This window comes from Equus caballus, chromosome 18, assembly GCF_041296265.1.
Source record: "Equus caballus isolate H_3958 breed thoroughbred chromosome 18, TB-T2T, whole genome shotgun sequence".
Lineage (NCBI taxonomy): Eukaryota > Metazoa > Chordata > Mammalia > Perissodactyla > Equidae > Equus > Equus caballus.
In genome coordinates this window covers 11,421,132-11,446,048 of record NC_091701.1, presented here as the reverse complement: position 1 = coordinate 11,446,048, position 24,917 = coordinate 11,421,132, and the positions used below count along the sequence as shown (strand labels likewise).

The window sequence follows — 24,917 nt, the reverse complement described above, 5'->3', positions numbered from 1 at the left end:
TAAGTAGTCTTGGCTAATTAGTTTGTGTATACAGTAGTGGTCTCCAAAGGAACCAGGGGTTAGGGGCCTACAGAGGATCGTGAAATGAACAATTGAGGTACGGGTGGGAAATATTGGAATGTCTATTCATATTCATCCTAGATCTCATCATCTTACAGTGCTGTTTTTAACCTATTGTAAAACAAAACACAGATCAAGGATGTATATCTTAGTGAACATGTGCAGCTACCACCCAGGTCAAGCAGTAGAATTTAGCCCGCCATTCCAGAAACCTCTTTGTACCTTGTCTCACTAACAACCCCTTCCTGCGTTGTATCTTTTTTTGGTTTTATCATCCAAGTGTGCCTTCCTAGATACTATAGCTTGGTCTTGCTTTTTGTGTTTGTTTTAGATAATTTTAAATCTCTTTTAATCCCTCCTTTCCTTACTCTTCCTTAGAATTTTCTTGTTAAGGAACTGGACTGTGGCAGCTGTGGTTTCTCACAGTCTGAATCTGCTGATCACATATTCATGGTGCACGTCAACATGTTCTGCTGTCCTGTGTATTTCTTGTAGATCGGCAACTTCGTCTAGAAGCATGATCAGTTTGGGGATTGTGCTCTTTGTTGTGTTCTTTTATCAGGAGGCACATAATGTCCAGTTTTCACTTTTTTTTTTATGTTAGCAGTCGTTGATGCTCAGTGCCTGGATACTTATTCATTGGAGGCTGCAAAATAGAAATATCCAAATTTTATCTTTTTGTTTTTATGTATTCACTGGAATAATTTTATAGGAGTCACTCCCCTTTTATTATCTGTTTACCCAGTGATACAGTTCACATAGGGGAGGCAGGGAAAGCGTTTGATTCTTTCTTTTTATTTGCCCTGTTTCCAAGGTAATGAATTGGTTCCCTGCCGTCCTAAGAAGTTATACAAATATATTTTTTAAATAATATCATGAATTCATGGATTAAACATTTCTGATAGGTTTCAATATATTATATTTCTTTTTCTTATTGAAACTCAACTTGTAGCATCTCTGGCCACTTGGAATCTTCTTTAAGACTCCTAGCCCTTAAGTCCTTTTGACATGACATTTGTAGTCTTTAATATGCTGTCGAGTATTTTAAGATGTTTTATTTGTTTCTTTCTTTCTTCAAGAAGCCCTGGTTTCTTTTTTAATTTTTATTTATTTTTTGCTGAGGGAAATTTGCCCTGAGCTAACATCTATGCCAGTCTTCCTCTATTTTGTATGTGAGCTGCTGCCACAGCATGGCCACCGACAAGTGGTGTAGGTCCATGCCTGGGAACCAAACCTGGGCCACTGAAGCAGAACGTGCCAAACTTAACCACTAGGCCACAGGGCCGGCCCCAGCCCTGGTTTCTTTCAATGGAAAATGGTATTTCAAAATCTCAATCTGTGTTAAGAATGCTCATTCTTATTGGTTTGGTCATTGTTTCTAGGACTCTTAAGTGTATAGAGTTGGAATCTATATTTGTCTCTATATATGTGTATTGAGATAAACAGAATATTTTGATTCTAGAGGACTCAAGGGATTCTAGAATTAGAATATCCCATAATTATTTGTTTTTATCCCACACTACACTTAAAACAGTAACATCACCATATCAATTATTACAGTTAAAAATTTTTTTTGTAAATATTATCCTCTGTTCCCTTGATATTTTTTCTTTCAACGATTGCTCTAAATGTACATTGTCAAATCATATAGCCACTGCATACACTAATCTCTCCCTTTTAGTCATCATTTACTCTTAGTTCCATAGGTATAAGCTGGTCACAAATTTTTATAATCAAAGAATATGAAACATATTCTCTCTAGTATGACTGGCTAAGTGTAAGCGTATTACCCTCAAAAGTCAACTAAGAAAGGCTGCACACACTTCTGTGTCCTCCATCTCATCCCGGACGCGGCAGGGTTGTAGGATTACTGGGAGCTAATTACCTGAGCTGCTCCGTCACCCTGACAGTAGTTTGTTTCCCTTTATGTCTTTTATCCACTGTCTCTGGCTTTGTATCTCTTGGCTTTGCTTCTCTTCTACCTCCACGTGGAACTTGCTCTTTTGTGTGTAGTTTGGGCTGTAGTTTTCTGTAATTCTTTCTTTTTTTCTCTCCATACTCTGATTTTACCCTCTTTATGTCTTTTAGATTCCTCAAAATGCCTGATTACATACCTTCAAGTGTTATGAATTGCTTTCAAGTGTTATAGATTCTTTCTGTTTTCACATATCTTCTCTGATGTTTTATGAGATTAGGAGCAGAAGGAGTAAAGGGAGCATGTATTAAATCTATCTTTTAGTCTCAATCTTCCGTCTTGGTCCAAACTTCTAATTGATGTCCTCTAAAAAATGATTTAAGACTCTGATAATAGTGTACAGTGGTGCTGGTTATTGCTAAACAAAGTGAGCAGCCAGACAAATTAGTAATACACTTGTATTTGGCCAATTATTATATATTATCCTACCTAATAGGTTAATGTAATAAGGTTTTATTTAATTATAAATTACTGAAAGTACATTTTAAAGCAGTTTTTCTAAGGAGACAATTATAAAATCTTGATTATATTTCATCACTTCTGTCTTCTGAGCAAATAAGTGCTGGGTAAAAGCATTATTGCTATATTAGTTTAACTGTAGAATATTTCAAGTCAAGAAGCAAAACTGTTTCAAGGTTGATTAGCATCTGAGAAAAGTATTGTAATTCTATACATTTTCTCATTAATGCAGGTTAGCTATTCAAGTTGGATCAGTTAGTATGAAAACTCATTTGTCAAAGCACAATTTGAATTTTCTTCTCTGGAGTCTTCCAGCTCTCCAGCAATTGTTCCCCACCCTATACTCCCATCATATTTTTATTGTATTATATTAGTTATAGGACTTCTCATTATATTGGAAATATTGTTTTATTACAGGTTGCCCTTCACCAACCCCTGAACTCCGTGTTTTATTGACTTTTACAATTCTAGCGCCATATTTACACAGTGATTGGATCCTAATAGTTTTAGAATTGGATGAATACTAACTCATCGTTCTACAAGATGAGAAGACCTTTGATTTTTTTATCTCAAAGTCAGTCCCAGTTATAAACTGTGGGAAATCCTCGATCATTTTTGCTTTAGATTAATGGATTTTACTAATGCAAAGTTTTAGTTTGATTTGAAGTAGGTCATTTATTTTTGTGAGGTAAAAATTACCATATGGGTTTGTAAATGTTATGCAATTATGTGTTGCCTTTAAAAAAGTCACATTGTGTAAAATAAAAAACCTAATTCTATTTTTTAAATATATCTTTAACAACCAAACCCAAGTAATGTAGATCTTGTCATTTTCTTTTTTTGAAGGATCAAAGTAACAATGAAATTATGATTGGAGTGATGTCAGGAGGAATTCTGATTTATAAGAACAGGGTACGAATGAACACCTTTCCATGGTAAGAACTTATATCAGTATTTTTGCTTTTACCATTATATTAGAAAATATAATAATTCATATTAAAGAAATTGGCTGTTGAACTGTATTGATGTTGTCATGCAACTTTATCCCACTTACTTGGAATCTACCAAAAGATACCCAAAAAGTTGAATTATTTATTTCAAAAATTGTTTAGCTTAGGGGCCAGCCCAGTGGCGTAGCAGTTAAGTTTGCGTGCTCCACTTTAGCAGCCCAGGGTTTGCTGGTTTGGATCTCAGGCACAGACCTATGTACCGCTTATCAAGCCATGCTGTGGCAGGCGTCCCACATATAAAGTAGAGGAATATGGGCACAGATGTTAGCTCAGGGCCAATCTTCCTCAGCAAAAAGAGGAAGATGGACAGTGGATGCTAATTCCGGGCTAGTCTTCCTCAAAAAAAAAATTGTTTAACTTACTACTACTTTACAAATTTTTTTATCTTAGAGAATCTCTAAATTTGTACTATAGGATAATAGCTAATATTATCATGTTTATTCTGTGTCTTGCCCCATGCTAATTGCTTTAAATACAGTATTTCATTAAAGGCATTCACTGGGGTGCTCATTTATTATTTGGAACGTGGGCATGGTTGCTTCAACAAAGACCCACTATTACCGTAGTTTAAATTGGTACTAGGAAAGTATAGTGGCTCCATGGGGTTTAAAACTCATGTTTCTTTTGTCTTATTACTCTGCTGTCCTTAGCATGTTCTCTTTGTCCTCATTGTCCAGAGTAACTCACCACCATCACTTCTGCATCCCAGAATGAGGAAAAAGGAAAAGTAGCATTTGCTACTTCCCTTTAAGGGGATAACTTGAAAATTGTAAAAATCACATTGATCCTATATCTTGGCTATATATAATATAACTAACTCAGTTCTTTTACAATAAATGCAATGATTTTCTTCAGGGGAAGAAAGAGATAAAAAAGAAATATATTGTATTAATTTGTTTCTCTTTTATCTCCTAAAAGATTTGGTCCTGATTTTTGTTTAATGAGATTTTGTAATTAGTCACTTGAACAACACTTTAATAGAAATATAAATGACAGAAGCAGTTATTTTAGAAAATTTGCACAACTTTGTTAAAAAAATAAAGATAAATTTCCTAGATAGGCTCACAAAAACATGAACCATAAAATAAAAAATTGGTGAAATGAACTACATCAAAATTACAGTCTTTTGTAAAATATATATATATTTTTTTACTGAGTTCATAATAGTTTACATCATTGTGAGATTTAAGTTGTATGTTATTTCTTCACTATCACCACATAAGTGCTCCCCTTCCCCCGCTGTGACCACCCCTCACCCCCAGTAACCACTAAACTGTTTTCTTTGTCTATATGTTTGTTCATATTCTACATATGAGTGAAATCATCTGGTGTTCGTCAGTCTGGCTTATTTCACTTAGCATAATTCCCTACAGGTCCTTCCATGTTGTTGTAAATGGGATGATTTTGTCTTTTTTGTGGCTGAGTAGTATGCCATTGTATATATATACACCACATCTTCTTTATCCAATCATCAGTTGATGGGCATTTGGATTGTTTCAATGTCTTAGCTAATTGTCAGTATTGTGCTGCGGTGAACATAGGGGTGCATATGTTACTTTGGATTGTTGATTTCAAGTTGTTTGGATAGATACCCAGTAGTGGGATAGCTGGGTCGTATGGTAGTTCTATTTTTAGTTTTTTGAGGAATCTCCATACTGTTTTCTATGGTGGCTGCACTAGTTTGCATTCCCACCATCAATGGATGAGGGTTCCCTTTTCTCCACACCCTCTCCAACGTTTGTTATTTTTAGTCTTAGTGATTATAGCCAATTTTATAGGTGTAAGGTGGTATCTTGTGTAGTTTTGATTTGCATTTCCCTGATGATTAGTGATGTTGAACTCTTGTCATGTGTTTATTGGCCATCTGTATATCTTCTTTGGAAAAAATGTCTGTTCATATCCTCTGCCCGTTTTTTGATCAGGCTGTTTGTTTTTTTAATTGTTCATTTGTGTGAGTTCCTTATATATTCTTTATATATTATGGAGATTAACCCCTTGTCAGATTTGCAAATATTTTCTCCCAATTGGTGGGTTGTCTATTTTGATCCTAGTTTCTTTCACCTTGCAGAAGCTCTTTAGTCTGATGAACTCCCACTTGTTTATTTTTTCTTTTGTTTCCCTTGTCTGAGAAGACATGGTATTCGAAAAGGTCCTATTAAGTTGGATGTCAAAGAGTGTATTACCTATATTATCTTCCAGGAGTTTTATGGTTTCAGGATTTATCTTCAAGTCTTTGATCCATTTTTAGTTTATTTTTGTGTATGGTGTGAGATAATGGTCTACATTGTTCCTTTTTTTGCATGTGGCTGTCCAGTTTTCCCAACACCATTTATTGAAGAGACTGTCTTTTCTCCATTGGGTGTTCTTCGCACTTTTGCCAAAGATTAGCTATCCATAGATGTGTGGTTTTATTTCTGGGCTTTCAGTTCTGTTCCATTGATCTCTGTGCCTGTTTTTGTACCAGTACTGTGCTATTTTGATCACTAGGGCTTTATAGTACATTTTGAAGTCAGGGATTGTGATGCCTCCAGCTTTGTTCTTTTTTCTCGGCATTGCTTTGGCTATTCGGGGTCTTTGGTTGCCCCATATGAATTTTAGAATTCTTCGTTCTGTTTCCATGAAGAATGTCATTGGGATTTCTATTGGGATTGTATTGAATCTGTAGATTGCTTTGGGTAGTATGGACATTATAACTATGTTTATTCTTCCAATCCATGTGCATGGGAATCTCTTTCCATCTCTTTATGTCATTATCAATTTCCCTCAGTAATGTCTTATAGTTTTCATTGTATAAATCCTTCACCTCCTTGGTTAAATTTATTCCTAGGTACTTTATTCTTTTAGTTGCAATTGTACATGGAATTGTATTCTTGAGTTCTCTTTCTGTAAGTTCATTATTAGAGTATAGAAAAGCAACTGATTTTTATAAGTTGATTTTGTACCTTGCAACTTTACTGTAGTCGTTAATTATTCTATTAGTTTTCTGATGGATTCTTTAGGGTTTTCTATATATAAGATCATGTCGTCTGCAAACAGCGAGTTTCATTCCTTCACTCCCTGTTTGCATTCCTTTCATGCCTTTCTCTTGCCTAATTGCTCTGGCCAAAACCTCCAGTACTATGCTGTGTAAGAGTGGTGATAGTGGGCATCCTTGTCTTGTTCCTGTTCTCAGAGGGATGGCATTCAGTTTTTGCCCATTGTGTATGATGTCGGCTGTGGGTTTGTCATATATGGCCTTTATTATGTTGAGATAATTTCCTTCTATCCCCATTTTGTTCAGAGTTTTAATTATAAATGGCTGTTGGATCTTGTCAAATGCATTGTCTGCATCTACTGAGATGATCGTGTGGTTTTTATTCCTCCGTTTGTTGATATGGTGTATCACGTTGATTGATTTGCAGTTGTTGAACCATCCCTTGTGTCCCTGGTGTGAATACCAATTGATCATGATGTATGATCCTTTTGATGTATTGCTGAATTCGGGTAGCCAAAATTTTATTGAGGATTTTTGCATCTATGTTCAACAGCAATATTGGCCTGTAGTTTTCCTTTTTCGTGTTGTCCTTGTCAGGCTTTGATATCAGCGTGATGTTGGCATTGTAGAATGTGTTACGAAGTGTTCCATCTTCCCTAATGTTTTGGAATAGCTTGAAAAGTATAGGTATCAAATCCTCTCTGAAAGTTTGGTAGAATTCCCCAGGAAAGCTGTCTGGTCCAGGGGTTTTATTCTTTGGGATGCTTTTGCTTACTGTTTTAATCTCTTTCCTTGTGATTAGTCTATTCAGATTGTCTGTTTCTTCTTGATTCAGCTTTGGAAGGTTGTAAGAGTCTAAAAGTTTATGCATTTCCTCTAGGTTGTCCATTTTGTTGGCATATAGTTTATTGTAGTATTCTCTTATAATCCGTTGTATTTCTGTGGTGTCTGTTGTTATTTCTCATCTTTCATTTCTAACTTTTTTATCTGAGGTTTCTCTCTTTTCTTCCTTTGTAAGTCTGGCTGGGGGTTTGTCAGTTTTATTTATCTTCTCAAAGAACCAGCTCTTTGTTTCATTGATCCTTTCTACTGCTTTTTTTGTTTCAATAGCATTTATTTCTGCTCTGATTTTTATTATTTCTCTCCTTCTGCTGACTTTGGGCTTTGTATGTTCTTTTTCTAATTCAGTTAGGTGTAATTTGAGATTGCTTATTTGGGATTTTTCTTGTTTGTTAAGGTGAGCCTCTATTGCAATAAATTTCCCTCTTAATATGGCTTTTGCTGCATCCCATGTGTGTTGGTATGGTATGTTATCATTTTCATTTGTCTCCAGATATTTTTTTATTTCTCCTTTAATTTCTTCAATGATCATTGCTTGTTCAATAGTATGTTGTTTAGTCTCCGCATCTTTGTCCCTTTCTCAGCTTTTTCCTTGTAATTAATTTCTAGCTTTATAGCATTGTAATCGGAAAAGATGCTTGTTATTGTTTCAATTTTCTTAAATTTATTGAGGCTTGCTTTGTTGTCCTATCTTTGAGACTGTTCCATGTGCACTTGAGAAGAATGTATTCTGCTGTTTTGTGATGGATTTTGTATGTATATCTATTATGTCCATCTTGTCTAATTTTTTGTTTAAATCCGCTATTTCCTTGTTGACTTTCTGACTGGGTGATCTATCCATTGATGTAAGTGGTGTGTTAATGTCCCCTCCTATTATTGTGTTGTTAATATCTCCTTTTAGGTTTGTTCATAGTTGCTTTATGTACTTTGGTGCTCCTGTGTTAGGTGCGTGAATATCTATAAGTGTTATGTCTTCTTAGTAGAGTGTCTCATTTATCATTATATCCTTCCCCTCTTTGTCTCTCATTGTCTTTTTTGTCTTGAAATCTACTTTGTCTGATATATGTATGGCAAGCCCTGCTTTCTTTTGTTTGCCATTAGCTTGGAGTATTGCCTTCCATCCCTTCACTGTCATCCTCTGTTTATCTTTACAGCTGAGATGTGTTTCCTGGAGGCAGCATATTGCTGGGTCTTGGGTTTTTATTTGTTTTTGGTTTTAGGGGGTTCTTTTGGTGAGGAAGATTGACCCTGTGCCAACATCTGATGCCAGTCTTCCTCTTTTTGCTTGAGGAAGATTGTTGCTGATCTAACATCTGTAACAATCTTCTTCATTTTGTATGTGGGATGCCTCCACAGCATGGCTTGATAAGTGGTGTGTATGTCCGTACCAAGGATCTGACCCAGTGAACCTTGGGTCACCAAAGTGGAACATGCAAACCTAACCACTGTGCCACCAGACTGGCCCCAGGTCTTGTGTTAAATCCATCCTGCCACTCTGTGTCTTTTGATTGGAGAGTTCAAGCCGTTTACATTTATAGTGATTATTGATATATGAGGGCTTAATGCTGCCATTTTATCACTCGTTTTCCAGTTGTTCTGTATTTCCTTTGTTTCTTCTCCCATGTATTTTGGAATACCAATTCAGTTTGGTAATTCTTTGATGATTTTCTCAGTTTTCTTTTTATCTGTCATTTGTATTTCTGTTCTGCTTGTTTAGTGGTTACCATGAGTTTTTACAAAAGGTCTCATAGAGGAGATAATCCATTTTCTGATAGCCTCTTATTTCCTTATTCTAAGCTGATTCCATCCCTTTTCTCTTGCCCTTATAAGTTAGGTTTGTCACAACTTATTATATCTTGTGTTGTGAGTTTGTGGTTAAAATGACAAGATTATATTTATTTTTGATGTTTTCCTTCCCTTTATCTTTAATGTTATAATCAAGTGTTTGCTAACCTGTTATGATAGAGAGCTGCAATTTTCGGATTTTGTCTGCCAATTTATCTCCCTGCTCAAGGCTTTGTAAACCCTTTCTCTTTTTTTTTCCTGGTATGAGGGCTTTCTTGATCATTTCTTGTAGGGGCGTCTCTTGTGGAACTGAATTCCCTCAGCTTTCGTTTATCTGGGAAAGTTTTTTTCTCCATCATATCTGAAGGATATTTTCCCTGGATATAGTATTCTTGGCTGAAAGTTTTTCTATTTTAGAATTTTGAATATATCATTCCTCTCTCTCCTACCTGGTAAGGTTTCTCCTCAGAAAACTGCTGAAAGCCTGATAGAGGTTCCATTGTAAGTTTTCTTCTTCTGTCTTGCTGCCCTTAATATTTTTTCTTTGAGGTGGACTTTTCCCAGTTTTACTACTATGTGCTTTGGAGGTCTTTTTACATTTATGTAATTAGGAGTTCTGTTGGCTTAATTTACTTGTAATTCCAGCTTTTCCACAGGTTTGGGAAGTTCTCAGCTAATATTTGTTTGAACAGACTTTCTGCCCCTTGCTCCCTCTCCTCTCCCTCTGGAATACCTATAATCCTTATGCTACATTTCCTAATTGAGTTGGATATTTTTCCGAGAATGTCTTCATTTCTTTTTAGTCTTAGTTCTCTCTCCTCTTCCATCTGAAGCTTTTCTATATTTCTGTCCTCTAAATTTCTAATTCTATTCTCCATAAATCAGCTGTGTTATTGACAAACCCTGGATGTTTCTTTATCTCATTTATGGTGTTTTTCATCTCCAACATTTCTGATTGGCTTTTTATTAGAGTTTCAATCTTTTTATGAAGAATTCCATTTGTTCATTGATTTTGTTCCTGATTTCATTGAACTGTCTTTCTGAGTTTTCTTTTCATTGAATTGTTTTATGTTAGCTATTTTGAATACTCTGTCATTTAGATTGTAAATTTCTATGCCTGCAGGATTGATTTTTGCGTGCTTGTCATTTTCCTTCTGGTCTGTAGTCTTGATATATACTGTTTGATGAAGTGGATTTGTGCCATCATTTGGTGGTGGTATCTGATCACAGATTCCACCTGCTGCCACTGACTTGGGGGTGTACGGCAGGAGCTGTGTATTCTGAGCCTGTTGTGATCCCTGGAAGCTGTTCCTGTCCTTTGGAATCTATGCTGGCAGGGCCTGTCTGTCTTTGTCCACTGGCCACTGCTGCTTTTCACATGTACCTGGCCAACAGGTCTGCCAGGCAGGGGAATGGGCGCCTTCTTTCACATGTATGATCCTGGGGGTGCTCCCCCTCTGTGCTCGCTGTCTGCCCTTCTTGGCTGCTTGGCTTGGTGAAGATGCCCCCTCATGCTCTGATTGCTTAGCCTCCTTATTGTGGAGCTTTCCCATGGGCTGGGAGGCAACTCCAAGAGTGAGGGTGTTCCTGCGTACCACTGCCCTTTCCCCCCGTCCTCTCAGATCTGCACATGGTCCTGCTCCCTGGATTGCTGCCATTCAGGAAGGGAGAGGAGATCCCTTTACCTCTTTCCACTGCCTGCTGAGGGGTCTAGCACTTCCACCTTCAGACATATGGCTGCGTAGATCTCTCAGATGTCTGTTGTGTTGTGTGAATGTCCTTTGTTCATTTATGAGTGTCCTTTTCGTTCTGTCTTGGGGGGAGGGTCTAAAGGAAGAGCGTGCTCCCATCATGATGCTCATGTCACTCCAAGATTCAAGATAGAATCTCTTGGCTTCAAGGTTAAAAAAGGTCTGAAGGTTAAAAAAAAAAAACCCTGAGTATTACTTACTATAAGGTTAATAAAAGGAGGCAAATCTATTTTGCTGATATTGATTACACTAATGAAGCTTTGAGAATTCCCCTCTTATAGCAGTATATGAGTTGTATATAAGAAGAAAGGGGCCCAGCCGTGTGGCCAAGTGGTTAAGTTCATGTGCTCCACTTCAGCTGCCCAAGGTTTCACTGGTTCGAATCCTGGACGCAGACATAGCACCGTTCATCAAGCCATGCTTAGGCGGTGTCCCACATGGCACAGCCAATGGCACTCACAATTAGAATATACAACTATGTACTGGGGGGGTGTGCTTTGGGGAAAAGAAGAAGAAAAAGAAAAAAAGATTGCCAACAGTTGTTTGCTCAGGTGCCAATCTTTAAAAACAAAAGAAGAAGAAGAAAGGTAAATTTAAAAAATCATTATGCTTTTCTAACTTACTGCAAAATATTTTTAGGGTCATTGCATGAAACCTTGAAATCTTATTTTTTTCTTCAAATATTGCCTATAGTTTTTGTTTGATTATTTAAGACTTTGTTTTTTTATGGCAGTTTTAGATTCACAGCCAAATTTGGAGAAAGGTATGGATATTTCCATATATCCCCTGCCCCCACACATGAACAGCCTGCCTCATTAACAGCATTATTCATTGTAATTGTGCATTTTTTACCAAGGGTGAACCTACATTGACTCTTCATAATCACTCAGAGTCTGTAGTTTATGTTGGGGTTCACCCTTGGTATTATGTACTCTATGGGTTTGGACAAATATCTAATAAAATCTATCCAGCATTATAATACCGTACAGAGTAGTTCCAGTGCCTTAAGAATCCTGTGTGCTCTGCCTAATCATCTCCCTGCTTACCCCTGTTACCACTTATCTCTATTTTCTCCATAGTTTTGCCTTTTCCAGAATGTCATATAGTTGGAATCCTACAGTTTTAGCCTTTTCTGATTGACTTCTTTCACTTGGTAATACTCATTTAAGTTTCCTCTATGACTTTTCATGTCTTGATACATCATTTCCTTCTGAGCTGAATAATATTCTGTTGTCTGCATGTACCACAGTTTATTCATCCATTCACCTATGGAAGGACATCTTGGTTGCTTGTAAGTTTTGGCAGTTATTAATAAAACTGTTGTTAATACCCACGTTGCAGGTTTTTGTGTGGACATAGCTTCCCACTTCTTTTGAGTAAATAGCAAGGAGTGCAATTCCTGAATCATATGGTACCAAGTGAGTTTAGTTTTGTAAGAAATTGCCAAACTGCCTTCCAAAGTGGATATGCCATTTTGTATTCCCACCACAATGAATGAGCATTCCTTTTGCTCCCCATTGCCACTAGCATTTGATTGTACCACTGTTCTAGATTTGGGCCATTCCATAGGTATGTAGTGGTATCTCATTGTTTTAATTTGTATTTCCCTGATGACATATGATGTGGAGTATCTTTCCCTGTGCTTATTTGCCTTTTGCATATCTTCTTTGGTGAAGTGTCTGTTAAGGTCTTTAGTCCATTTTTTATCAAGTTGTTTTGTTTTATTGTCAAGTTTTGACAGTTCTTTGTATATTTTGGATAAGAGTTTTTTGTCATATTTCTCTTTTATAAATGTTTTCTCCTAGTGTGTGGCTTTTCTTCTAATTTGCTTGATACTGTTTTTTACAGAGCAGAAGTTTTTAATTTCAGTGAAATCCAGCTTATCAATTTCTTTTATGGATCATGTTTTTGGTGTTATATCTAAAAAGGCATCACCATACCCAAAGTCATCTAGATTTTCTCATATGTTATCTTCTGGGTGTTCTGTAGTTTTGCATTTTACGATTAGGTCTCTGATTCATTTTCAGTTAATTTTTGAAGGGTGCAAAGTCTTTGTCTAATTTCATTGTTTTGCGTGCAGGTGTCCAGTTGTTCTAGCACCATTTGTTGGAGAGACTGTCTTTGCTCCATTGTATTGCCTTTGCTCCTCTCAAAGATCATTTGGCTGTATTTATGGGGGTCTGTTTCTAGGTTTTCATTTTTGTTTCATTGATCTGTTTTGTCAGTTGTGTCACCAATACCACTGTCTTTTTAATTTTTTTTTAATTTTTATTTTTTTCGAATGTACATCATATTTCAAATTCTGGATACATTACATCATGTTCACCACCCGAACACTAATTATAGTACATCCCCTCACATGTGACCCTAATGACCCCTTTTGCCCTCCCCCCTTCCCCAATGGTAACCACCAGTCCAATCTCCAACGCTGTGTGTTTGTTGTTTTTTTTTTTTGTCGTTTTTATCTTCTACTTATGAGTGAGATCATATGGTATTTGACTTTCTCCCTTTGACTTATTTCACTCAGCATAATACCCTCAAGGTCCATCCATGTTGTCACAAATGGCTGGATTTCATCATTTCTCATGGCTGAGTAGTAGTCCATCGTGTATAAATACCGCATCTTCTTTATCCATTCGTCCCTTGATGGGCACCTAGGTTGCTTCCAAGTCTTGGCTATTGTGTATAATGCTGCAATGAACATAGGGGTGCAAGTATCTTTATGCCTTTGTGTTTTCAAGTTCTTTGGATAAATACCCAGCAGTGGAATAGCGGGATCATATGGTAGATCTATCCTTAATTTTCTGAGGATACTCCAAACTGCTTTCCATAGTGGCTGCACCAGTTTGCACTGCCACCAGCAGTGAACAAGGGTTCCCTTCTCTCCACACCCTCTCCAACACTTGTTTCCTGTCTTGTTAATTTTAGCCATTCTGACTGGAGTGAGGTGATACCTCATTGTAGTTTTGATTTGCATTTCCCTGATAGCTAATGATGTTGAGCATCTTTTCATATGCCTGGTGGCCATCTATATTTCTTCTTTGGAGAAATCTCTGTTCAGATCTTTTGCGCATTTTCTAATTGGATTGTTGGTTTTTTTGTTGTTGAGCTGTATGAGTTCTTTGTATATTTTAGATATTAACCCCTTATCTGATATGTGGTTTGCAAATATCTTTTCCCAATTGTTAGGTTGTCTTTTCGTTTTGTTGATGGTTTCCTTTGCTGTGCAGAAACTTTTTAGTTTGATGTAGTCCCATTTGTTCATTTTTTCTTTTGTTTCCCTTTCCCGGTCAGACATGGGACTTGAAAATATGCTGCTCAGACCAATGTCATAGAGCGTACTGCCTATGTTTTCTTCTAGAAGTCCCATGGTTTCGGGTCTTACATTCCAGTCTTTAATCCATTTTGAGTTGATTTTTGTGCATGGTGTAAGGGAATGGTCTACTTTCATTCTTTTGCATGTGGCTGTCCAGTTTTCCCAACATGATTTATTGGAGAGTTTCTCCTTTCTCCATCCTATGCTCTTGGCTCCCTTGTCTAATATTAGCCGTCCGTAAACGTGTGGGTTTACTTCTGGGCTCTCAATTTTGTTCTGTTGATCTGTGTGTCTGTTTTTGTGCCAGTACCATCCTGTTTTGATTACTATGGCTTTGTAGTATAATTTGAAATTGGGGAGTGTGATACCTCCAGTTTTGTTCTTTTTTCTCAGGAATCCTTTGGCTATTTGGGGTCTTTTGTTGTTCCATATAAATTTTAGGATTCTTTGTTCTATTTCTGTAAAAAATGTTGTTGGAACTCTGATAGGGATTGCGTTGAATCTGTAGATTGCTTTAGGAAGTATGGACATTTTAACAATGTTAATTCTTCCAATCCAAGAGCACGGAATATCTTTCCATTTCTTTGTGTCGTCTTCAATTTCTTTCAACAATGTTTTATAGTTTTCGGTGTACAGATCTTTCACCTCTTTCGTTAAGTTTATTCCTAGGTATTTTATTCTTTTTGTTGCAATTGTAAATGGGATTATAGTCTTAATTTCTCTTTCTGCTACTTCGTTGTTAGTGTATAGAAACGCAACGGATTTTTGTACATTGATTTTGTATCCCGCAACTTGACTGCATTCCTTAATTATTTCTAAAAGTTTTTTAGTGGACTCTTTAGGGTTTTATAGATATAAGATCATGTCATCTGCAAAGAGTGACAGTTTCACTTCTTCTTTTCCAATGTGGATCCCTTTTATTTCTTTTTCTTGCCTGATTGCTTTGGCCAGGACTTCCAATACTATGTTAAATAAGAGTGGTGACAGTGGGCATCCTTGTCTGGTTCCTGTTCTTAGAGGGATAGCTTTCAGTTTTTCTCCATTGAGAATGATGTTTGCTGTGGGTTTGTCATATATGGCCTTTGTTATGTTGAGGTATTTTCCTTCTATATCCAATTTATTTAGAGTTTTTATCATAAATGGATGCTGTATCTTGTCAAATACTTTCTCTGCATCTATTGAGATGATCATGTGATTTTTATTCTTCATTTTGTTAATGTGGTGTATCACGTTGATAAATTTGCAGATGTTGAACCATCCCTGCATCCCTGGAATGAAACCCACTTGATCATGATGTATGATCTTTTTAATGTATTGTTGTATTCGATTTGCTAGTATTTTGTTAAGGATTTTTGCATCGATGTTCATCAGTGATATTGGCCTGTAATTTTCTTTTTTTGTGTTGTCCTTGTCTGGTTTTGCTATCAGGATAATGTTTGCTTCATAGAAGGAGTTAGGAAGGCTCCCCTCCTCTTCAATTGTTTGGAAGAGTTTGAGAAGGATAGGTATTAAGTCTTCTTTGAATGTTTAGTAGAATTCACCAGGGAAGCCATCTGGTCCTGAACTTTTATTTTTTGGGAGGTTTTTAATTGCTGTTTCAATCTCCTCACTGGTGATCGGTCTATTCAAATGTTCTACATCTTCTTGTTCCAGTTTTGGAAGGTTGTATGTTTCTAAGAATTTATCCATTTCTTCTAGATTATCCAATTTGTTGGCGTATAGCTTTTCATAGTATTCTCTTATTATCTTTCGTATTTCTGAGGTGTCGATTGTAATCTCTCCTTTTTCGTTTCTGATTTTATTTGAGCCTTCTCTCTTTTTTTCTTGGTGAGTCTAGCTAAGGGTTTGTCAATTTTGTTTATCTTTTCGAAGAACCAGTTCTTGGTTTCCTTAATTTTTTCTGTTGTTTTTTTAGTCTCTATTTCGTTTATTTCTGCTCTGATTTTTATTATTTCCTTCCTTCTGCTGATTTTGGGCTTTGTTTGTTGTTCTTTTTCCAGTAGCTTTAGGTGCACTTTTAGATTGTCTATTTGGGATTTTTCTTCTTTGTTGAGGTAGGCCTGACACTCTGTCTTGAATTACTGTAGCTTTACAGTAAGTCTTTAATTTGGATAGCATCAGTCCTCCAACTTTGTTGTTCTCCTTCAGTATTATGTTGGCTCTTCTGGGTCTTTTGCTTCTCTTTATAAACTGTAGAATCAGTTCATAAATATCCACAAAATAAGTTGATTGGATTTTCATTGAGATTGCATTGAATCTGAGATCAAAGTGGAAAGAATTGACATCTTGACAATATTGATTCTTCAAATACATAAACATGGAATATCTTTACATTTGTTTCTTCATTGATTCATTTGTCAAAGGTTTGTAATTTTCCTCATATAGTTCTAGTACACATTTTTTAGATTTGTACTTAACTATTTCATTTTAGAGGTGCTAATATAAATGGTTTGTGTTTTTAATTTTAAATTCCAGTTGTTCATTGTTAGTATATAGGAAAGTGGTTGACGTTTGTATTCTTAACCTTGTATCCTGCAACCTTGCTGTAATCACTTATTAGTTTCAGGAGTTTTTCTGTCAGTTCTTCTGAGTTTTCTACATAGATGATCGTATCATCTGTGAACAAATATGTCTTCCTTCCCAATATGAACATCTTTCATTCTCTTTTTTTGCCTCATTGCATTAGCAAGGACTTCCTTTCTGATGTTGAAAACGAGTGGTGAGAGAGGACACTCTTGCTTTTTATCTGATCTTAGTGCGAAAGCTTATATTTTCTCATCATTCAGTATGATGTTAGGTATAGGTTTTTTGTAGAAAGTCTTTATCAAGTTGAGAAAGTTTTCCTCTATTCCTACTTTACTGAGAGTTTTTATCAAGAATGGGTATTGTATTTTGTCAAATGTGTGTAGTGATATGATCATGTAATTTTTTTTTCCTTTTTAGTCTTTCAATGTGTTGGTTCACATTTGTTAATTTTTGAAGATTTTTTTATTTTTTTCCTTTTTCTCCCCAAAGCCCTGCGGTACATAGTTTATATTCATTGTGGGTCCTTCTAGTTGCGGCATGTAGGACGCTGCCTCAGCGTGGTTTGATGAGCAGTGCCATGTCTGCGCCCAGGATTTGAACCAACGAAACACTGGGCTGCCTGCAGCGGAGCGCGTGAACTTAACCACTCGGCCACGGGGCCAGCCCCCACATTTGTTAATTTTTGATGTTCAAAGTGCCTTGCATTTCTTGGATAAATCCCACCTGGTCCTGATGTATAATTCTTTTTATACATTGTTAGATTTGATTTGCTAATAATTGTTTCAAGATTTTTGAATCTGTGGTCATAAATATTCTATAGTTTTCTTTTTTGTGTATCTTTGTCTGGTTTTGGTTTTAAGGTAATACTGGCTTCATAGAAGGACTTCAGAAGTATTCCCTCTGCCTTTGTTCTCTTTAAGAGATTGTAGGAGCTGGCCCCATGACATAGTGGTTAAGTCTGGCATGTTCCACTTCGGTGGCCTAGGTTCACGGCTTCAAATCCCAGGTGTGCACCTATACCACTCATCAAGCCATGTTGTGGCGTCCACCCACATACAAAATAGAGGAAGACTGGCACAGATGTTAGCTCAGGGCTAATCTACCTCAAGAAACAAAGAAGAGGAATATTGGCAACAGATGTTAGCTCAAAGTGAATCTTCCTCATCCAAAAAAAGAGGGAAAATTGTAGAGAATTGATATAATAGCTGCCTTAGATTTTTGGTACACTTCACCAGTGAACGCATCTGGGTCTGGTGTACTTTTTGGGGGAAGATTATTAATTATTAATTAAACTTCTATTATAGATAGAGGCCTATCCAGATCATATATTTCTTCCTGTGTGAGTTTTGGCAGATTGTGTCTTTTAAAGAATTGGTCCCTTTCATTGAGATGGTCAAATTTGTGGACATGGATTTTTTCATAGTATTCCTTTAGTATGCTTTTAATTTTACTGGGATTTGTAGTGATGGCTGCTCTTTCATTTCTGATATTAGTAATTTGTGTACTCTTTCTTTTTTTCTTAGTGTAGCTATCTTTACAGAGAACTACCTTTTGGTTTCATAGATAGTCTCTATTGATCTCCTGTTTTCATTTTCACTGATTTACACCCTACTTATTATTTTTATTTCTTTTTTTTTCATACTTTGGATTCAGGTTTTTTCCCTAGTTTTCTAAGGTGGAAATTAAATTATTGATATTTGGTCTTCGTTTCTTATATATGTATTCAGTGTTATATAGTTCTAAGCTCTGCTAAGCAGAGCACTGCCTTTGCTGCATGTCACAAGTTTTGATATGTTGTATATTCATTTTCATTTAGTTCAAATAAGTTTTCATTTCTCTTGAAATTTCTTCTTTGATTCGTATTTTACTTATAGGCATGTTGTTTAATCTCCACATATTTTGAGATTTTCTTGTATTCCTTCTGTTATTGATTTCTATGTTAATTCCATTGTGTTCTGAAAACAGACGTTATGTGATGTACAATTTTTAAAATTGCTAAGGTGTGTTTTATGGCTGAGAGTGTAGTCTGTTTTTGTGAATGTTCCATATGAGCTTGAGAAAAATGTATCTTCTCCTGTTGTGTGAAGCAGTCTATAGCTGTCAATTTTATCCATTTGATTGATGGTGATGTTGAGTTCAACTGTGTCCTTACTGATTTTCTGCATACTGAATTTGTCTTTTCTGGTAGAGGGGTATTGAAGTCTCTAATTGTGATAGTGGATTCATCTGTATTTCTGTCAGTTTTTTCCTCTTGTAGTTTGATGCTCTTTTGTTAGACACATATACATTAAAAATTTTTAATGTATTGGAGAATTGACCCCTTTATTATTATGTAATGCCCCTCTTTATCCTTCTAACTTTCTTTGCTTTGAAGTCTGTTCTTTCTGAAATTATTAGAGCTACTCTTGCTTTCTTGCTTTCTTTTTATTTTTTACTGAGATATAATTAACATGATATTAGTTTGAGGTGTACAACATAGTGATTCAATATTTGTGTATATTGCTAAATGATCACCACAGTGAGTCTAGTTAACATCCATCACTACACATAGTTCATTTTTCTTCTTGTGATTAGAACTTTTAAATTCTACTCTCTTAGCAATTTTCAAATATACAATACAGTATTTTTAACTATAATTACCATGCTGTACATTCCATCCCCAGGTACTCCTGCTTTCCTTTGATTAGTGTTAGCATGGTATATTTTTCTCCATCCCTTACTTTTAACCTATATGTATTTTTAAGTTTCAAGTAGTTTTCTTGTAGACAACATATAGTTGGGTCTTTTTTTTGATGCACTCTGACAGTATCTGTCTTTTGATTGCTGCATTTACACAATTGAGGCATTTACACTGTTGACATTCCAAAGGGTTTTGATGTTTGTATTAATACCTGCCATATTCATTACTGTTTTCTGTTTTTTGCCTTTGCTCTTTGTTTCTGTTTTTGTGTTTCACTCTTTTTCTGCCATTTTTGGTTTTAATTGAGTGTTTTGTATTCCATTTTCTCTTCCTTCTATCGGTTATACTTCTGTTTTTTACTTAGTGGTTTAGAGTTTGCAATATGCGTTTAAAGTTAATCCAAGTCTACCTTCAAATAATAATGTACCATGTCACAGATAGTGTGTGTACCTTATAATAAGATAACATTAATTTCTTCCTCCTGTCTCTTGTATCGTTGCTGTCATTCATTTCACTTATAGATAAGCAAACATAAGTAGATAATTGTGTGTATATCCATTTTATATTTACATAATCATACGTAATTGCATTGTTGCTTTCATTATTTTGAGCAAACTGTTATCTGTTATATCAATTAAGAATACGAAAAATAAAGTTTTCATTTTACCTTCACTTCCTCCTTCAGTGCTCTTCCTTTCTTTATGTTCATCCAACTTTCCGACCTGTGTAATTTTCCTTCTGTTAACATTTCTTGTGAGGCAGGTCTACTGGAAACAAATATTCTCTATTTCTGTTTGTCTGAGAGAGTCTTTATTTCTCCTTCATTTTTGAAGGATAGTTTCACAGAATGCAAAATTCTAAGTTGATGGGTTTTTTTCTCTCAACACGTTAAATACTACACTCTTCTCTCTTACCATTTCATCATTTCTGAGAACTTGGCCATAACTCTAATCTTTGTTCCTCTATAGGTAAGATGTTTTATCCTCTCATTTCTTTCAAGATTTTTTCTTTATCTTTGATTTTCTGTAATTTTAAAATGATATGTCTAGGTGTAGTTTTTTAGGCATGTATCCCACTTGTGTTCTCTGAGCTTTCTTGATCTGTGGTTTGGTGTTTGACATTACTTTGGGAAATTTCCTTAGTCATTATTGTTCAAATATTTCTTATATCACTTATTCTCTTTCTTCTCATTCTGGTATTCCCATTACCATATGTTACTCTATGTTGCAGCTTTTGTAGTTGTTGCACAGTTGTTGGATATTATGTCCCTTTTTTAGTCTTCTCTTTGTTTTTCGGTTTTTGAGGATTCTATTATTATATCCTCTACCTTAGAGATTCTGTCCTCAGCTGTGTCCAGTCTTAATAAGCTCATGAAAGGTATTCTTTGTTTCTCTTTCTCTTTCTCTCTCTCTCTCTTTTTTTTTTTTTTTTTTTTGATGAGGAAGATTGGCCCTCAGCTAACATCTGTTGGCAGTCTCCCTCCACTTTGTATGTGGGATACTGCCACAGCATGGCCTGATAAGTGCTGTGCAGGTCTGCACCCGGGATCCAAACCCTAGGCCACTGAAGCAGAGCACATGAACTTAACCTCTACACCACTGGGCCAGCCCCATTCTTCATTTCTTTTACAGTGTTTTTTACCTGTAGCATTTCTTTTTGGTTCTTCCTTAGTATTTCTGTCTCTCTGCTTGCATTGCCCATCTGTTCTTGCATGCTTTCTACTTTGTTCATTAGAGCCCTTAGCATATTAATCATAGTGTTTTAAATTTCTGGTCTGATAATTCCAACATTCCTTCCGTGTCTGGTTCTGATGCTGCTCTGTCTCTTCACATTGTGTTTTTGCCTTTGGTATGCCATGTAATTGTTTTCTTGATTCGCAGACATGATATCTTAGTAAAAGAAACTGCTGTAAATAGGCCTTTAGTAATGTGGTGGTGATGTCAGTGGAGGGGAAGCATTCTGTAGTCCTATGATTGGCTCTTCGTGTTTTAGTGAGCTTGTGCCCCTGGACTGTTAGCTTCACAAGTGTTTTTCAGTCCCCCACCCCCCTTATTTGGGACAGGATGGCTAGAGTAGGCTGTGGGTGGGTATTTCCCTTCCCCACGTTAGTTAGGCTCTGATAATGCCCCAGCAGGTTATGCTCTGGTTAACTAATTTCCCCTAAAGTCAGACCTTACTAAGAACAGAGTGCTCTGGCTTATTTCCAAATAGTTCCTTTTCCCCCTCCACTCCCAGAAACCCAAGGGTATTTTTCCCTGGTATTTACTGTGGAAATCTGGTTGAGCTTCTGGAGGTAAATCTCACAATATTGTGGGGGCCCCGCTGTGAAGGAGTCCCCCTGGAGTTTTCAACTCTTTGAGTTGTACACACTGAGCTCCGATGATTCGTAGATTACAGTTCAGGTTTCCTACCCCTGCTCTGGTTCCTCTGGCAGCCTCTGCTCGTGAATCTCGGCTCTGGTAAGCTACAAGTCCCTGTATTCACCTGTTGGTCTCTCAAGTCTTAGGGGTGCAGCAGTTTTCCCTGTGCCCTCCCCTTTCTTGTGGATCCAAGAAGAATTGTTGATTTTTTTTCAGTCTATTGACTTGTTATTTTTACTTGTTATTAGGATAGAGTGGTGATTTCCAAGCTCCTTACATGCAGAACCAAAAACCTACTTCTAGTTTTAAAGAGTAAATAACTATGTTATTGGTATTTCTTGAAATTTTAATTTGTGACGTGTGTTTTTATTTATTTCTATAGCTATAAAATTGGGAAATATATAGTGTACAGCAAATATCCTGATAAACCTTTCCTCAGTTGACCAAATAGATTATAGTTATTTTTCCAAAGCACCCAAAACTTTAGATTCTTTATGTAATGTGTGTATGTATATATGATTAAATGTTTACATGTTGCTGAACATACAGTTAAAAGATTATCTTTTAAATTATTTTCTTAATTTGTTACAAATATTTCCCTCTTTATCCAATATTTTAAATACTCCAATTCATTCTCTTTTCTATCTAGGTTGAAGATTGTAAAAATTTCTTTTAAGTGCAAACAGTTTTTTATTCAACTTAGAAAAGAACTGGTGAGTGTTGATCTAATTATTAATATAAATGAAATCTTAAGAAATGACTAGTCATTCATGACAACTTTTAGTGCAAGTAAAAGTGTTATTAATGCTGTTGCTAGCTGCCAACTGAGTTAAATAATTCACATTTTATGACACAGTGTATTTATTTCCCCAGTGTTTCTGTGGTTCTGATTTAAAGCTCTTCTAAATACCCAACTTGCTATCTCTTAAACTGAGAAACTGACCTCAATCGTGCTGTTCATTGTCAGTCCTTAGGGCCCATTCACATAGGTTGGTAACTGAACATTTTATATGTCCTTTTTCTTCTTTCTACTAAATCTACAGCACTTCCTTACATATATAAGTTCATTTCATTTCAGGGAACCTGAGTGTTTAGTTTTGTTTCTAGTTCATGAACGTGTAGTACATTTCCTCCTTGTCTTGGAGTGATAATGTCCGTTTTACTTACTAAATACAACACATTGAGTTATCATGGAGAGTACATTGTTGGAAAGAATTTCATGTTGTAATTGATTTTATCTGTTTCATCAAGTTAAACTAACCTTATCCTTTCACTTACATTATTTCTTAGAAATCTTGACAAATTAGTGCAGATTTCAAGATGAAGTGTATGTAAAATGTATTTGAAACCTTTGAAATGTATTTGAATCAGCTGCATTTTATTTAAGGATATTAATCTACTCAGTGACTATGATCATTTATGCTCACAAAATACAGAATTTTTTTTCAAGAGAGGTTTTATTGAAATAGAATAGTATACAGACAGTGAGTATAGTGCTTGATAAGTATATAAAATACAATGTCAATGTGTAGAACGTTACTACCATCCCAGAAACTGGTATTATTCCTAATGGACCTGATGCCCACTTTGCAGTCCTTAACCCTCCCAAAAGGTAAACATTATTCTCATTTGTATTATCATAGATTAGTTGGCTTATTTTTGAACTTTAAAAAATTAAACTATATAGAATGTTCTCTTTTTGTCTGCCTTTTTTCCCTTAACGTTGTGAAAATCATCCAAGTTGTTACACATAGCAGTAGTTTGTTCCATTGCTGTGTGGTATTCTACTGAAGGAATATACCATAAATTAGTTTTTCGTTCTTTTTTTTTTTTTTAATCCGAGGAAGATTAGCCCTGAGCCAACATCCACTGCCAGTCCTCCTCTTTTTGCTGCGGAAGACTGGCCCTGAGCTAAGATCTGTGCCCATCTTCCTCTATTTTATATGTAGGGACACCTAACACAGCATGGCTTGATAAGCAGCAAGTAGGTCCGCATCCGCTATCCAAATCGGCAAACCTTGGGCCACCAAAGCAGAGCACACGAACTTAACCACTGCTCCACCAGCAGGCCCCTTTTTATTCGTTCTTATGTTTGTGGACAGTTTGGCCATGTCCAGCTTGTGGCTATTATGACTAATACTGCTAATGACCATTCTTGTGCATGTTTTAGTAAATATTTAGAGGGATGAAACATGATAAATCTTACCTAGAAACTAGAGAAGAAATAAGTATTTTACTTTAATTATATTGGTAGAAGGTAGTGTAGAAGTCAACTTTTCTAATTTCTTCCCATTTTAGTACTATTCTTATTAGTAGTAATAATAATAGTTATATTATCGAACGTTTATTGAGGTCTTACCAAGTGCATGGTAATATACCAACCATTTTTATATCGTTTAATCCTCACAGCCATTCTCTGAGGTGGTGTATCATTAGGAATGTGTTTAGCTGCAGGTAACATCAGCAACAAAAGTCAACTAACAATTGATTAAAGACTACACAGACATACTCTGCATAATGTTGCTTTGTTAATGTTTTCTTTCTGAAACATCTCTATTTTTAAATACTCAAACTTAATAGACTACTTATATCTGAATACAACATTTTGTGTCTATTATTTACAAAATGTGTAGGGAAAAATTTTGTTCATTCCAAATACAATTGGTAGAATGTCAAAATCATATATAGGCTTTTTGAAGTATGGAAAGTCTCAAAAAGGGAGAAAATAAAATTTAAAAATGGGCAAAAGATCTGAACAGACATTTCTCTAAAGAAGATAGACATATGGCCAACAGGCACATGAAAGGATGTTCAGCATCATTAACTATCAGGGAAATGCAAATCATCATTAACTGTCAGGGAAATGCGAATCAAAACTACAATGAGATATCACCTCACTCCTATCAGAATGCCTTTAATTAACAAGACAAGAAACAAGTATTGAAGAGGATATAGAGAGAAGGGAACTCATATATTGCTGGTGGGATTTCAAGCTGGTGCAGCCACTATGGAAGACAGTATGGAGATTCCTCAAAAAATTAAGAATAGAACTACCATACGATCCAGCTATTCCACTGCTGGATATTTATCCAAAGAACATGAAAACACGAATGCATAAAGATAACACACACCACTATGTTCATTGCAGCATTATTCATGATAGCCAAGACTTGGAAGCAAC

The 24,917-nt window shown here is 35.9% G+C and overlaps 1 protein-coding gene across 5 annotated transcripts in view; it reads left to right on the top strand.

Annotated features, from left to right (window-relative positions):
• PTPN4 (protein tyrosine phosphatase non-receptor type 4) overlaps positions 1-24,917 on the top strand; it is a 220,415-nt gene that overhangs the window by 129,316 nt on the left and 66,182 nt on the right. For all 5 annotated transcript variants that reach the window (XM_001492520.7, XM_014732416.3, XM_070241778.1 and 2 more), the window contains 2 exons: positions 3,341-3,429; positions 22,386-22,449. In XM_001492520.7, the coding sequence (XP_001492570.1) occupies positions 3,341-3,429; positions 22,386-22,449 (153 nt within the window). The remainder of the gene's footprint in view (positions 1-3,340; positions 3,430-22,385; positions 22,450-24,917) is intronic.